The 16,440-nt window shown below is 40.3% G+C and overlaps 1 protein-coding gene across 1 annotated transcript; it reads right to left on the reverse strand.

Moving 5' to 3' along the window:
- Nucleotides 1–234: 234 nt before the first annotated feature.
- LOC114479092 (NACHT, LRR and PYD domains-containing protein 3-like) lies at nt 235–10,611 on the reverse strand. The gene is made up of 12 exons (XM_028472552.1): nt 10,415–10,611; nt 10,217–10,348; nt 10,016–10,126; nt 6,943–6,994; nt 6,649–6,856; nt 4,076–5,882; nt 3,825–3,998; nt 3,571–3,744; nt 2,844–3,017; nt 2,605–2,754; nt 1,040–1,086; nt 235–953 (listed from the first exon to the last, which is right to left on the reverse strand). The coding sequence occupies exons 1-12, from the start codon at nt 10,468–10,470 to the stop codon at nt 427–429; spliced, it is 3,612 nt and encodes a 1,203-aa protein (XP_028328353.1). The 5' UTR covers nt 10,471–10,611; the 3' UTR covers nt 235–426.
- Between the last annotated feature and the right edge of the window lie 5,829 nt (nt 10,612–16,440).

Raw genomic sequence — 16,440 nt, forward strand, 5'->3', positions numbered from 1 at the left:
GTTAGGGTTAAGGGACAAGACCAGAGGCGGCCCAATCCTCAGGGATGGGTTAAAAGCAGAGAACTAATTTCATGTCTGTACCTGTACATTTAAATGACAATAAAGGCTGATTTTTATTATTAACAGCTTCACCTTGCGGTTAAATCCTGTATTACAGGCGGCAAACCGAGGTTTGTATTACAATCTAAAAAAGGTAAATAATCAATCTTTGGAAATTCAGGAATCAATTCTTAATTGACAATAATAAAATCATGATTTTTTATTTTTTCACCACCTCTAGTTTTTACACACGCACACCTTTAGAACGTCAGGTCCTTAGAGTTCTTTACAGCAGCTGGATCATCCAGAAGAAAGTTAGCAAGTAAGGTCAGAGGTCATGTGAGGCTCCAAAATTACATAAAATAACATTCAGCGACAGAGACTGTCTCAGAGAGGACACAGAGACACTGAGGAACCAGAGGACCATAACTTGAACCCAGGATACGGAGTGTCAGTGAAGGACGTGTGCACAGTGTAGATGTGTCTCAGAGATTCAGACAAGACTTCATAGAAGGACAGACGTCCAGCAGGACAGTCCACATACACTCCTACTCTACCAGAGGAAGGACAGGGACAGGAGGTAGGTGTCTTTATGTTATTGTGTCTGATGGAGTAACACTTGGTGAAACTGCTCAGACTCCAGGACTGATTCCATACGAACCCAAAATCCTCACTGCAGCCTTTCTCGCTGATTCCTTTGTAACCCACTGATATATAAACACGTCCATTCCTCTCCACCTCCCAGTAACAGCGACCAGTCAGACCAGTACTACACAGAGCCTGATGCCAGGAATCAAATTTGTCCTGATGTTCAGGGTGACGCCTCTCGTCCACATATGTCACCGTCCTGTTGTTGTGCGACAGTCTGAGCTTTGGGTGGGTGGAGTTTGTGTTGAGTTGAAGGGAAATTAAATCTAATGGAGACACAAAGAAACAGAAGTTGATCATCTGATGCTTGATCCTGTCTGTATCACTGACATTAACACAGAGACAGACTTACACTTCCTCAAACCAGGTTTCATCCTCTGCTCTCCTCCATGGTCCGTCCTGAAGGAGGAAACACAGACAGTGATTGTCAGTCCAACATGAGGGACTTCTCCTCAGTTTGTCTCCCACACAGAGAGAGGCTCACAGTCCTGCTGTGTGAGAACAACTTCTGATCTGCTCCAAACAGCCTCTGGTGCAGTTCCATGAGCTAACCAGTTGAGGGCTCATTACAGGAGTAGAGACTTCTCTCGGCAGAGAAACAGAAACCTGAAAAGCCTCTCATCTATCGATCAAAGCCAGCACTGTAGAGTGCTCACAAATTTCTTCCTTCCCCATTTGTTGTTTACCAACATTCAACAATGAATCAGTAAGTAAGTAAGTAAGTAAGAAGTTTATTTATAAAGCGCTTTTTGCAGATAAAATCACAAAGTGTCCACACAGTTGAGCTCCCTGAGAGACTGGTGCAGGTTATTCCAGAGTCTGGGAGCTACAGCCTGGAACGCCAGGTCTCCTCTGGTTTTAAATTTAGTTTTTGGGGTCTTTAGGAGACCCTGACCTGAAGACCGAAGGCATCGCCCTGATGAGTAGGGGCACAACAAGTCCGAGATATATTTAGGGGCCTGACCATGTAATGCTCGGAACGTGAGAACTAATATTTTATATTCTATGCAAAACTTAACTGGAAGCCAGTGCAGAGTAGCAAGAATGGGGGTGATGTGGGATGTTCTATAAGCACCAGTTAAAAGTCTGGCAGCAGCGTTCTGAACGATCTGGAGTCTGTTTAGGGTCGACTTATTAAAACAAGTAAAAACAGAATTACAGAATTACAGCAACAAGTTGTTCTGCTTTTGGTGAATTTAAAGCCCTGGTTTGGGCTATCACCAGTTCTCCTAATCACCCACAATGCCGTGCGCTCTACGTCATCTCTGATACTTCCTGTGTTTGATCCACTCTGAGAGCGGTTGTGTTCACAGTGATACTAATCACTCTAGACTTTGATTGGAAACTCTCCAAGACCGACAGGAACAATCTCTCTAGAATTCTCCTGTTTGATCTACTCTAGTTCACACCGACCAAACAAAGAGGACTATCAGAGCAAGGACCTTTTGTTCCTGAACTCTTTCATAGCGTATTGTAGCACTGTTCATGTTCATAAGTACTCAAAGAATCTTCCATCCGAGAGTATGAATGCTATAATAAATTAATCTCTAAAATATTCAATATTGTTTCCTTTAGAATCAGTACATCTACCCCCCACCCCCTCTCCTAGGGCGACCGTCACTCAGGTGGTAGAGGGTCGTCTTCTGATGGTTTGAGGTTGGGGGATCGATCCCACTACCTGACTATGTGTCGAAGTGTCCTTGGGCAAGACACTAAACCCTAAGTTGCTCCCAATAGTCGACTAGCACTTTGCATGGCAGCTGTGTGACAGTAGGGATAAAGCGCTATATAAATCAAGTCCGTTTACCATTTACTCCATTGTTTCAGATTGTTCAAACAGTGTTCGTCAAATGAAAGTCCTTCATCAGAACAGGTAAAAAAAAAAGAGGTTGTTGAAGCTGCTGTGATGTGTCTCACCTCAGAGTGTGCAATCTCTGAGAGAGCAGCTCCACTGCTGAGTCTGGGTGGTTGTAGCTCAGGTCCAGCTCTCTCACACTGCACGAGTTGGAGCTCAAAGCTGCTGCCAGAGAAGCACAGCCCACCTCTGTGACAAGACAACCTGACAAACTGGATTCAGTAAACAAAGGAGGAGACGAGTCAGTGATCAGGAACAGAAAACGTTAATGGTGTGATCGTGAACGAGTGATCACACTGACCTGAGAGAGTCCAGTTTACAATTAGGACTCATCAGTCCTTCACACAGCAGCTTTACACCTGAATCCTGCAGCTCGTTGTTACTCAGGTCTAGATCTTTCAGACTGGAGGACTGAGAGCTGAGGACTGAGGACAGAGCTGTACAGCTTCTCTCTGAGAGACCACATAAACTTAATCTGTGAGAAAAAGATATTTTAAAAGTCTGAAATACTGATTTATATCTAAGGGATCACATGTTTCAGATTAAGAACATCAGGAATAATTCATGAAGACTGAAAACATTTCCAGCCTCTCTGTCCTCTACCAACAGGAAATATAAAGGTGCTTCAGGTGCAGAGTAGACCTTTATTTTTAAAGTAAAAGTATTTCAAAGAATGAACCACTTTTGCTATTTCCAGCCCAGTTTGTAAATGCACTGTTTGTGTTGGAACAAAAGAAAATGAACTTGTGGCTGCTCACTGATTGATGCTCAGTCAGTGTGTTCTTTCATTTAAAGCTTTTGAGTTCATTTCTAAAATAGAAACTGTCTTTGTGAAGTCTTGAGAACTTTCTATCAGTGAATAAAGCCATTATCAGACTGAAGACCCACACCCTGTCTATTATTAATGGACAACCTGTAAACAATAGCCTTCAAATCTACACACAGAATCTTATCAAAACATCAAACATGGCTGATGCACCAACAGCTAAACTCTCCTTAGTGTTAAAATTCACTGTGTTTGTACTGACCTGAGAGAATCCAGTTTACAGTGAGGACTCTTCAGTCCTTCACACAGCAGCTTCACTCCTGAATCCTGCAGCAGGTTGTTACTTAGGTCTAGATCTTTTAGAGTGGACGCGTTGGAGCTCAAAGCTGCTGCCAGAGAAGCACAGCCCACCTCTGTGATGAGACAACCTGACAGACTGGATTCAGAAAACGAGTGAGGAGACGAGTCAGTGATTAGGAACAGGACAATATTGATGGAACATGTGATCACACTGACCTGAGAGAGTCCAGTTTACAGTGAGGACTCTTCAGTCCTTCACACAGCAGCTTCACTCCTGAATCCTGGAGCTCATTGTTACTCAGGTCCAGAGCTTTCAGTCTGGAGGACTGTAAGCTGAGGACTGAGGACAAAGCCACACAGCTTTTTTTTGAGAGACCACAGGAACTCAACCTGATGAAGAATCAGAGAAACCTTACAGATCTTTTTTTAATATATAATTAAAGACATGTTCTTCTAAAGTCACATACTCAGCTTTTTTGGAGGCTTTGATCACTGGAAACAGCTTCAGAAACGCTTTCTCTGAAGGAGAGAATCTCTTCAGGTCAAATACATCCAGATGTTCTTCTGATGACAGTAAGATGAAGACCAGAGCTGACCACTGAGCAGGAGACAGTTCCTCTTTGGGGAGACATCCTGATCTCATGGACTGTTGGATCTGCTCCAGCAGAGAGTGATGATTCACTTCATTCAGACAGTGGAACAGGTTGATGCTTCTCTGTGCAGACAAATTCTCACTCAGCTTCATCTTGATGTATTCAACTGTTCTCTGATTGGTCTGTGACTCACTCCCTGTCTGTGTCAGCAGGCCTTGTAAGAGCCTCTGATTAGTTGGCAGTGACAGACCCAGCAGGAAGCGGAGGAACAAGTCCATGTGTCCGTTTGGACTCCGTAAGGCCTCGTCCACAGCGCTCTGATGGAGAAGGATTAGAGTTGGTTTTTGACATGTAAACAGCTTGGAGGTCTTCTTTTTCTGTGGTTGATCTTCCAGCAGGTTGACTTTAGAGCTGATGAAGGTCTGATGGACGTGAAGAGCAGCCAGAAACTCCTGAAGGCTCAGGTGGATGAAGGTGAACACCTTGTGCTGGTACAAGCCCCTCTCCTCTATGAAGATCTGTGTGAACACTCCTGAGCACACTGAGGCTGTTCTGAGGTCCATGCCACACTCTGTCAGGTCACTCTCATAGAATATCAGGTTTCCTTTCTGCAGCTGCTCAAAAGCCAGTTTTCCCAGAGACTCCATCATTTCCCTGCTCTGTGGACTCCAGTGTGGATCTGTGGCAGCTCTTCCATCAAACTTCACATTCTTGACTTTGGTCTGAAGGACCACATAGTGGCTGTAGATCTGAGTCAGAGTCCTGGGCAGATCTCCCATATCTTTGCTCTTCAACACATCCTCCACAACTGTAGCAGTGATCCAGCAAAAGAGTGGGATGTGGCACATGATGTGGAGGCTACGACACGTCCTGATGTGGGACATGATCCTGCTGACCTGCTCCTCATCTGTGTACCTCCTCCTGAAGTACTCCTCCTTCTGAGGGTCACTGAACCCTCTGACCTCTGTCACCATGTCCACACACTCAGGAGGGATCTGATTGGCTGCTGCAGGTCGTGTGGTTATCCAAAGGCGGGCTGATGGGAGCAGTTCTCCTCTGATGAGGTTTATCAGCAGAACCTCCACTGAGGTGGACTCTGAGACATCAGTCAGGGTCTGAGCGCTGAGAAAGTCCAGAGGAAACCGACACTCATCCAGACCATCCAAGATGAACAAAAGCTGGAAGTCCTGGAAATGGCAGATTCCTGCTTCTTTGCTTCCAGAGAAAAAATGATTAACGAGTCCCACCAAGCTGAATCTCCTCCCACTCAGGACGTTCAGCTCTCTGAAGGACAGTGGGAATGTGAAGTGGAGCTCCTGATGGGCTTTGTCTTCAGCCCAGTCCACAGTGAACTTCTGCGTTAAGACTGTTTTCCCAATGCCAGCAACACCTTTTGTTATCACTGTCCTGATTGGTCGGTGTCTTCCCGGAGGGGCTTTAAAGAGCTCTTCTAGTCTGATGGCTCTTTCTGCTGTGTATGATCTTCTAGATGCTGTTTCTATTTGTATGACCTCGTGTTCCTGGTTGACCTCTCCACGTCCTCCCTCTGTGATGTAGAGCTCTGTGAAGATCTCCTTCAGGAGCGTTGGCTTTCCTGCTTTAGCCACGCCCTCAGACACACACTGGAACTTCTTCTTTAGGTTGGACTTCAGCTTACGTTGGTATTGAGGAGCATTTGTTCCTGAATGAAGACAAACTTAATGTTAGAGTGGGGACGTCAGTGTAGGTTTGAGCTTTGGAGATCAAAGTGTTTGATGCTCTTAGTCTGGAAGGTTGCTCAGATCAAATTTCACTCATTGAATTGAGAGTTCGAATGTAAATATGTTTCTATGAGTCCCAAATGATCACCAGAGATGGTGCTGAAAGCGCTGTATGTTACCTTTGTGCATGCACAGTTCAAGTATGCATACCAACAATGTCTATTTCATCCCTGCTGACCATCAGAGGCGGTGTGAAATGCTCTAAATTACTCATCCCAGCGTAGTCACAAGAAATCCCACACATCAACCGATCTGAGAAGCCCTAACGATTGAAGGACAACCGCCAGTGGATACTGAGTAGCAATATCCAGATTGTAGAACCTGGAAAATATGCAAGGTGTCGTTCATGAGGCAGCGGTTTTACCCAAAGCGATGTACAACACGGTGTAAGGCTTTTCCTTTTAGCTTCAACTGTAGCTGTTTACAGTGGTATGCTTGGCAGAAATAAGGAAAACAAATCTCTGGGGGACACAGGAACTTGTAACCTTTCTCAAGTCATCCAGGGGTCACCGGTGACATTGTTGTTATGGATACTCAAAGTGCACATGCACAAAGGTAACAATCAGTGCTTTCAGGACAACCTCTGTCAGTCAGCAGAGATTAAATAGAACCTGCTGTTAACAAGAAAAAAGCTCTCTATCCTTCATCTAATGTTCCTCAAAGCAAAAGATTTTCTCAAGCTTTTACTGCTCAGTAGACGCTCAGCCAGCTCCCCCTGCTTCATCATCTTCAGAAAATACAGTGTGATGTTCAGAAAGGCCTCCCTGCTCCTCCTCTTCTCCTCATCTTCACCCTCCATCTGACTCTCTGAGCACTCTGGATCATCTCCATCCATAATCTTCTGCATGTGTTTGAGTTCAGCCTTAACAAAGTGGATGATGTTGTCCTCCAGCAGCTGGAAGAGAAACACATTAAAGATGATGAAGCTGTATATGTTTGAAGATGTACACAGCTTTAGTCTGTCGTGGTAGATGTACACACTGTAAAGATGGAGTCAGGCTCAGCTCCAGAGGAACCATCCACACCCTCCAAGCTGCTGTGGAGAAGACACAGACACTCAGACTTGCTGAGAAAGCTCTGCTAACATCTGCATTTCTGATATGTTCACATTTACCAGTTCAAGACGGGACAAAATATGTTACATTTAATTACACTAGTGCAGTGCCCATAGGAATTGCTATATAAGAGTGGGAGGTTAAGTAGCTTTTTCATGGATGACCAAATGAGGTTGTGTTTGAAGGTGGGACGTCAGGGACATTCAGGTTTGTTGTGAAATGTGTAGAGTGATAACTTTCGTGTTTTCATATATTTTGGCTTTTAGCAAGAACACTGTAGGGAGTTGAAGCCCATTCCATTATGGTGAAAGTATCACTACCGGTGCCTTTTGCTTTTTCAGCCATTGGGAAAAAGCAAAAATAATAATGCAACAGTATGACATTTGAAAGTGTTTTGAAGGCTAAATCTGGTTAGATTTCTGTGTTGAGAATAATTAAAGGATACGTATGGTCGAATATTGTAATAAGTAGGAATTTGTTATCCATCATGCTTATGCTGTTGCATTGGTGTTAAACACAAACCCTTAGTATGTTTAAAAAACATGTTATGTTTTTTAAACACGTTAAGTTTAAAAAAAAACTTGTTAAACATGTTTAAATTGGTAAGGCTATCTACCTTACCAATTTCTGTCTTAATTTGTTTTAAGACTTTGGTGAGGGTTAGTGAGGGTCATTTAAATCATAAAAGGTAAATGATTAAATACATGTAATATTCATGCATGTAACAAAATGGGAGTAATTCAAGCATCATGCATGTCACATCATGCAAGAACATACTGGTTGATGCACTGCACGCACGGATACACACGTCAGTTTCAATGCACAGAACGGGAGCAAACCGCAACAACCGTGCGCATAAAACCCATAGTAGGTGAGTATGCACTCACGGTCCCTCTATCGATGTGAATTCTTGCTCGCGTTTACGTGCGCCGACACTTTCTGCACACTCTCTTAACTCACTGCGTTCTCCACCTCACTCTCCACCTCACTTCCTGTTTGCTGGAATGGATCTGACAGGAACCAGTCAGTGAAAGGATTCGGTAGTGACATGTTTGTCGTCTGAGGAGATGGGGCGTGGAGGTGGGCTCTTAAGTGATTGGCCCTGGTGCGCATGTGACTGTGTTGGCTACGGTTTTTATAATTGATCATTTCTAGGGATGAGCTACTACAGCATTATCTGCATCTATTAACCATGTGAATTAGCTGTATCTGTACTCGGAGTGGGCGGGGTCTAACCCGAAAGTGGGCGGGATTTAACCCGGAAGTGGGTCGTGTGTTCTTGAAATGGGTTATTTTAGACAAGCATTTGATATGGGTTGATCAGAAATTGTTATATTTATTGCTGATTAGAAATCTTTACAGGACAGCGTCAGCATTGAGCTTCAGATCAATGGTTTTGATCACGATAGCAAACAAACTATTTACAGAACAAGCTTTGCAACAAGGAATACAACACATGGTTGCAATTATGAAGTAAAATGTAATGAACAAGAGTTTTCATGCTTTTTTTATGATCAGTGTGATTTTTTATTTTTTCCACACCAGGTGTGTGTGTGTGTGTGTGTTTTAGAAAAAAAGCTCCGACAGGCAGAGACGCACCACTTCTCAACAAACCCGTGTTTAAAGGTTCAGTCTGCAACTCTCATAAAAGTGACTTTTTGTCATATTTGCTAATATGTCACTGTGTAAGGACAGCTTTACATCAAACTAGTAGTTTGTGAAAAAAAAAAACAGGCTCATTGAGTCCCTCCTGCTGCTCCGATTGCCAGAATACACCACGACCAAGTGAAAAGAACCAATCAGAACCTGGACATCATGAAGATCTCAGATAAAGTTTCAGGATATTTATTGAAGAATTGGAATAAGACACACAGTGGATGCTTCAAGCCTGTCCTCTAGTCCATGGTGAGCAGCTGCAGCGCTGCACTCACTGCTACAGCTGTTACTAATGACGTCAACGAATCAAATGGGCATCAAGTCCGCTTTAGGTCACATTGAAAAAGATCAGAACTGTATCTAATTCAGGACCACATACAAAAGTGGTCTAAATCTGATTTGAAAAAAGTCTTTCAGTGTTCTCACTGCTTTTAAAAAATCAGATCTGGTCACTTGATCCCCACAAATTCAGATTTGGGCCAGTTTCTTTGTGTGAAATGTTGTGAAGGACTTTGAGTCTGAAAATCCAACTCTGACAGCAACCAAACTGTTGTATTTACATGAAAATAGTGGCAAGTGAGAGACTGTTGTTGATGATTTGGGTTGATGATCTTCTTGCAGGGAATGATGATTAAATGCTTATAGACGTAAAGGAACTGTTGGGAGCCAAATTTAGAATTAAAGATCTTGGGAACTTAAAACATTTTCTTGGCATTGATTTGAATTATGAAAAATCTTGAAAGATTTTACATGAGTCACTGCAAACCCAGCTCAACCCCGTGTGAGATGAAATTAAAGCTGCATAATGAGGGCAAACATGTTGACCCAAGGAAATACCGCAGATTGATTGACAGTTTAATCTGATCGTAGCGTACGCTCATGTCAAAATTGCTAAATACCGGAGCTTCTGTGACTATGGTTGAACGCACGTCGCACGCTCAGATCTGATTGTACGAACGGTTGATAAATGAGGGCCATTGTGTGTGAGTGAGGAAGAGTCACTCCTCTCCTCTCTCCACTTAGGTGTGTCTTATCTCCTGAATGTCCTCCTGCACAGTCTGCCCTCAGCAGTTTCCTGAGCTTCTTGTTAGAGTGAATGATAATCCTCTGTAACTCTCCCAGAGAAAAGGAGCTGCTCACATCAAACTAACCTTTCTTCTCAATTCTTTCATTCATCTCTTCATATCAGAAAAATTACACTGGTTTAAAAATTATTCACCCACAGTTTCTATGTAGGAAACAATGTGATGGACTTTTAATCTGACAATACAACTCTGACAGAAACCAAAGGGAAACAAAGAAAAAGAGGAACAGCGCACACACACATACGCACACGCACTGACCTCACTTCTGGAGATCTTTGTTTAAATGTCAATATTATATCCTTTGATTCATCACTTTTGAAGGACACAAAGCTGGGTCCAGGTTCAGGTCCAGACAGTCTGGTCTTGGTTCTGGTCCAAACACATAAAGAGCTGTGAGTGTGAAGAACCTGGGCAACATGAAGATCTCAGACAAAGCTTCAGGTCATTTCCTGGACTCACTGTAGATCTGTAGATGGACCTCCTTTGAATTCAATGAATCTGTGCATTGATTGATCACTTTTGAAAGACACACAGCTGGGTCCAGGTCCAGGTCCAGGCCCAGGCCCACCAGTTGTGAGCTGCTTCCTGATCCTTGAACACACACACAGAGCTGAGAGTGTAAACACTGATGTGCAGACAGATCTGATGTGGTCTTACCTCTGAGCTTCAGTCTGGATCTCATGTTGTCCATTCACTGTGTCCTCCTGATCCATAGCAGAGACCCACCTTCACACGCACACAGACAACAACAATAACACAAAGACAACTAGCTGCTGAGTCAGCACTGTCTGTCTTTGTCTGTGGTTTGTCTGTTTTTCTCTCACATATACTGAAATCATGTTCCAGGTGTGTGTTATATGAGGACACTTCCACACCCACATACCATCACAGTGTAAACCAGTCTAACCTGAAGTTCTTCAGTGAGGTGAAGTGAGAAAATTTATATTTTTTCTCATTTGGTTTTTGGAAATTATATTCTCGTAGAGAAGTTCTCCTTCATTTCATCAAAGTGCAAATGTCTTTGTCTGTGTCTCAGTAAGTCTTTGTAAAAGACTAAGTACAGATTGCCTGCATTTAGCACAATTTCAAAATGAATAGATATTGTTGACTACACTGATTGTTGACTTCACAGTCTAATGGTTGTTCTCTTCAAATGAGACATGACAAAGGAGGAGTTTCACATACCTCAGATAAACAATGTGTTTACTGTGTTACCTAACACAGGTAACCAAACATGTTTACAGTATATATAAAGTTTAAACAGGACCAGTAGGATTTCTGAACATGGAGGCACTGAGCCAAGAAAATGAACAAGCAACCAGCAACAAGTCAAGCCAGTGAAGAAGTGTTTGTTATAAAACACCAGCTTTATTTACATCATTGTTGACTACATGTCATTTTCCTGTTTTTTTTTTTCTTCATGTGTTTATATTACAGCGTGTTGTGCTGTATACATTTTAATTTTACTCTGATGTAAGGGAATTACTTACTGAAATGTGTGTGAATAAAAAGTTACACGTTCCTTGGCAGTTTGAGTGTAATGTGTGAAGTCAAACCTTGGAAAGCTACTCTTACCCCCCAAAAAATAATTTTTTTCCACACAGTTTTATACACAATTGTTTTCTGTAGCCAGACCAGTGGTTCTCAACTTTTTCAACCCGCAACCACCAAAATAAAGGCTCCTGAGACCAGGGACCCCCACTGTAGCTGGAGGTGGTTGAACACAGACATGAACATTGAAGAACAGTCATTTAGAGACAGGGTCATCTATAATTGGGAATAAAGGGGAGAGTTTTGGGGTCCATCCATAAAGTCAGCAAAATGATGGTCCATTGTTCTATGAATCTGTGATAACCACATTTATTTATTTATCTGAATAATATCCACTGTTTTCCAGGAAGTTTAGTATGATTTGATATGGGGTGTCAAGTGTAAAAATTTTGTATAGTTTTAGCTAACACATTTATTTATCTCACTTTTCTCTTATTTAGCACATTTTCCTACATTTAACACAACATTTAACCACATATATAGAGGTAAAAAAATCATTAAATCTAAATATTTAAATCTAAATGCTATATGTTATATCTAAATGTTAAATCTATATCTAAACTTTAAATCTAAATCTAAATGTTAAATTTAAATGTTAAATGTTAAATTTAAATGTTAAATGTTAAATCTAAATGTCAAATCTAAATCTAAATGTTAAATGTTAAATCTAAATCTAAATGTTGAACTTAAATGTTTCGCACATATGCTAATTGACCCCGCCCCTTGTAACCTTAACCAATACACAAGCAGAGACACATATTTTTACACTGGGCACCCCATAATTTGAGCCATAGTATATAGTCATCTTAAAGATGTAAATCCATGTTTAAATTAGAAATAAAATGGGTTAAAAGTGAACAATAATCATGGAAAAGGTGGTGAAAAAGGATTTTTAAAACCACAGAAACTGGTTAAAAGTTGCAAATTTGAGTGGGCAAAAACGGACAGAATAAGTGGTAAAAATGGTTCAAAGTATCAATATTGGCTTAAAAGGGGCATAAATGTAGGGGAGGAGGGGTGGAGTAATAAAGTAAAAAGTAGGAACAATTAGTTAAAACTAAAAGTGGCAAAACAAAGTGTGAATGTGGTGAATTTGACAAAAAAACATGAAATATGGTGAATAGAGGTTAAAAGTGACAATATTGGGTCAACGTATGTGACAATAGGCGGAAAATTGGTGGGAAGGGTTTATAAGTGCTGAAAATGTCTTGAAAGTAGAAAAATTTGCAGAAAAGGCATTGAAATGTGATGGAGAAGTGTCAGAAATGGGACATTGCACAATACTGTAAATGTATTGCACAGACCAGAGATAGAGTAGCTACAAGTTAATTTTCCTCCCTAGTCCCTGGGCAGAAGAAAAGTGGCAGCAGGTAACAATATGCAGGCACCTCATCAAATGATCCAAAAACATTCAACTAGAATATTTGCATTTCCTGAAGAAAACCCAAGTAAAGGCAGGCATACACTGCGATTTGTTGGCCGGCCCATTTTGAACCGATTCTTGACTCGTGCGTCTATATTTTGGGATCGTGCGAGTCTCTGCTAGATCGTGTGTCATGCATCGTGTAATGTACATGAGGTCACGAGAAGCAATTAACACCTCACAATCAGCTCCCGATCAGCAATCGTATGGTGGTAAGGAAATCAAACATGTTTGAATTCCAGTCGCTCTTTGTGAAGGTATCTCACAGTTGAAGCAGTGCCACGGACCAGCTTACCTTAAATTCTCACATTGAGCGTGCGCGAACACCGTAGGACCGTAAAATTGACGGACTGTACTGCCCACATCTGTCCAGCCAGCTACTGGTCCATCCATCACATCGCCGTCTTTTATTTTTTAAAGCTCTTTTTGCTGAGATTTGCGACTGTCTCTCCACTTCCGGTGTCACGGTCTGAGTTTACCTCCGTACTGAGATAATAACCCAAACCCTAACCCTAACGTAATCCAATAAACAAACTAGACATGCGCCCGTTCACTTTGAAAACAAAAATAATAAAAAATGAATGAATTTTTTGGCAAAAAAACATTTTTCGGTAGTGCGCATGTGCACGTGTATACAATCTCAGTACGAATTCAGACCATGTCACCGGGTTCTTTTTCTTTGTCTGTTTTAATTGCGACGCTTCAGATTTCTTCTTTTTCTAATTTGTACATTGCATTTCCGGAAACAAGACCCCGATGTGTCGTGTATGAACATAGTGTGAGAACATGCATCGTGAGCTGCGCACATACGGGCTCTGCACATGAGTCGCACAGTTTGAGCTGGAGCTGAGTACGACGATTGAAAAAATCACACAGTGTATCCCAGCCTGGATGCAGGTGCTGCCACGCGTTGCACTGCATTAGTTTAGTATTAGCTAGCATTAGCCTGACATTTACATTAGCATTAACCTTAGCCTAGCGTTAACATTAACCTTAGCCTAGCGTTCGCATTAACATTAGCCAAGCATTAACACTAACCTAGCATTAGCTTAGCATTATCCTAACATAAACATTAGCCAAGCATTAGCATTAACCTAGCATTACCCTAGTGTTAACATTAGAATTAGCCTAGCATTAGCATTAAACTTGCATTAGCCAAGTGTTAGCAATAGCCTAGCGTTAACATTAACATTAGCCTAGAATTAGCATTAGCTTACCATTAACCTAGTATTAGCATTAGCTTACCATTAACCTAGTATTAGCATTAGCCTAGCATTGACATTAGCCTAGCATTGGCATTAGCTTAACATTAGCCTAGCATTAGCTTAGCATTTATCTAGCGTTACTATTAGCATTAACCTAGCGTTAGCACTAACCTAGCATTAACCTAGCGTTAGCACTAACCTAGCATTAACTTAGCATTAGCCTAACATTAGTATTAGCCTAGCATTAACCAAGTGTTGGCATTAACCAAGTATTGGCAGAGGCCAAAGTGTTGGCATTAGCCAAGTGTTAGCATTAACCTAGAGTTAGCATTAACCTAGAGTTAACATTAGAATTGGCCTAGGATTAACATTAGCTTAGCATTAACCTATCATTAAGGGGACGGGACCTGAATAAGCAAATTGCTTCTCTCGTCTCCTTTTTCGGCATGTACAAAAAAAAAAAAAATGAATGTAACCAAGTGAATGAAACCATGTCGGAAATAAACTGAATAAATAAATAAATAAATAAATAAATTAACATTAACCTAACATTGGCATTAGCCTAACATTAGCATTAGCAATGAAGTTGAAAAAGGTTGAAATGGGTTGATAAGGTTGAAAAAATTTAAAATGGGTTGAAAAAGTTTTTAAAAATGTTGAAAAAGTCGAAAAAGGTTGAAATGGGTTGAAAAAGTTGAAAAAAGTTGAAATGGGTTAAAAAGTTGAAAAAAGTTATAATGGGTTAAAAAGTTGAAAAAAGTTGAAAAGGGTTGAAAAAGTTGAAAAAAGTTATAATGGGTTAAAAAGTTGAAAAATGTTAAAATGGGTTGAAAAAGTTGAAGAAAGTCCAAACGGGTTGAAAAAGTTGAAAAAAGTCCAAATGGGTTGAAAAAGTTAAAAAAAAATGTCGAAAAAGTCGAAAAAGGTTGAAATGGGTTGAAAAAAATTCAAATAGGTTGAAAAAGTTAAAAAAAAAAAAAAAAGAAAAGAAAAAGAAAAAAAAGTTTAAAAGGGGTGAAAAAGTTGAAGATTGAAAAAAGTTGAAATGAGTTGAAAAATTTGAGAAGTTTAAATAATACATTTTAAAATACAGCTAAAACACAAACACCAACAGCCAATCAGCCGAGGAGAGAGCTCCTCCACAACAGTCCAAATACAAAATACAGCACTATATTTTTCATTTATTAATGATTACATACCTGATTGTCTTTAATCCACTTGTTCAGATTCACTTTAAACTGTCCCAACGTGCTACATTCACATATAAAGGAAATCTAGCCCCGCCCTCTGACCCATAGCTTTGTTGATTCATAAAGAAACTTCTTGATTATCTGTTGCTTTCAGTTTCACATTTTGGTGTTTTAATGACTTTCAGTGAACCTGAATGTTTCATTAAGGCCGTACCATGTGATGGGTGTGTCTAAGACGTTACAGCCTCACATGAAACATTCAGAGATTAAACAAAGAGATAATATTTGTTTGTACAGCGTTTTGGATGAGTTGAAGTCTCCTAATAGAAGACTATTAGAAGACTATAAAGAAAATGTTTTTTTTCTGTGTTGTTAAACCCACATAAAATGAAGCGTGTCACGTACCGAGATTATAACCCTAACATAATCCAATAAACAAATAAAACACTTGTCCATTCACTTTGAAAACAAAAATAAACAAAAACTTATTTTTTTTTTTTTTAGCAAAAATTAATTTCCTGCTAGGTCGCATGTGCACGTATATGTGCATATACAATCTCAGTACGATGCGCACTCGGTACATGACACCCTGCATATAGGATGATTTATTACTATTTAATCAGAGAAGCGGTTGAGTCTTAATGTGAAAATTCAAGAATAAAGTGTTGTATATTGGCCTGAGTGAGCATGTACATATAAATCTTAATTATTTAAAGCATATATGTTTTAATTATTACCTATTTATTATTTTTATTAGTATATTAATATTACTTTAGTATCTATAACTTTAAAGTTCATAGCTGCTGGACCTCGTACATAGATGAATCCATCTTGACAAGAAGGTTATGAGTGTATATGTCTAAATAACACAGAGTCTGGCTGTGTCTGGTTAGTATTATGTATTCACCTGCTGTGCAGTCAGTGATAAATCACTACATGAAGCATTCTCGCCACCAGGGGGAGCTGTTATCATACAACAAAACATTCGTTTTACGCTCGTTTTTCCTTTTTCGCAGTTAACAATTAAACACACCACAAAACAGTTACACACTGTATGTATTATTACAATATTTAACAAACACCTAGTTTTTTTTGTTTCTCATTAAATAAATAAAGTATTTTATTTATTTATTTCATTTTTATTTCAAACATATTTTCTCTAATTCCACATCATGTCATTAATATAACTGAACCTTGAGTTTAACGCTGTGTGTTACTTTATCCTTTAAAGTGAGCATATCCTTACCCGTTATCTGCTATTTATGCCTTAATCTGCTAGTTTAGTGAGGGATAATCCACTAACATGCTTTAATG

Source organism: Gouania willdenowi, chromosome 17 (assembly GCF_900634775.1).
Source record: "Gouania willdenowi chromosome 17, fGouWil2.1, whole genome shotgun sequence".
NCBI classification, from domain to species: Eukaryota; Metazoa; Chordata; class Actinopteri; order Blenniiformes; family Gobiesocidae; genus Gouania; species Gouania willdenowi.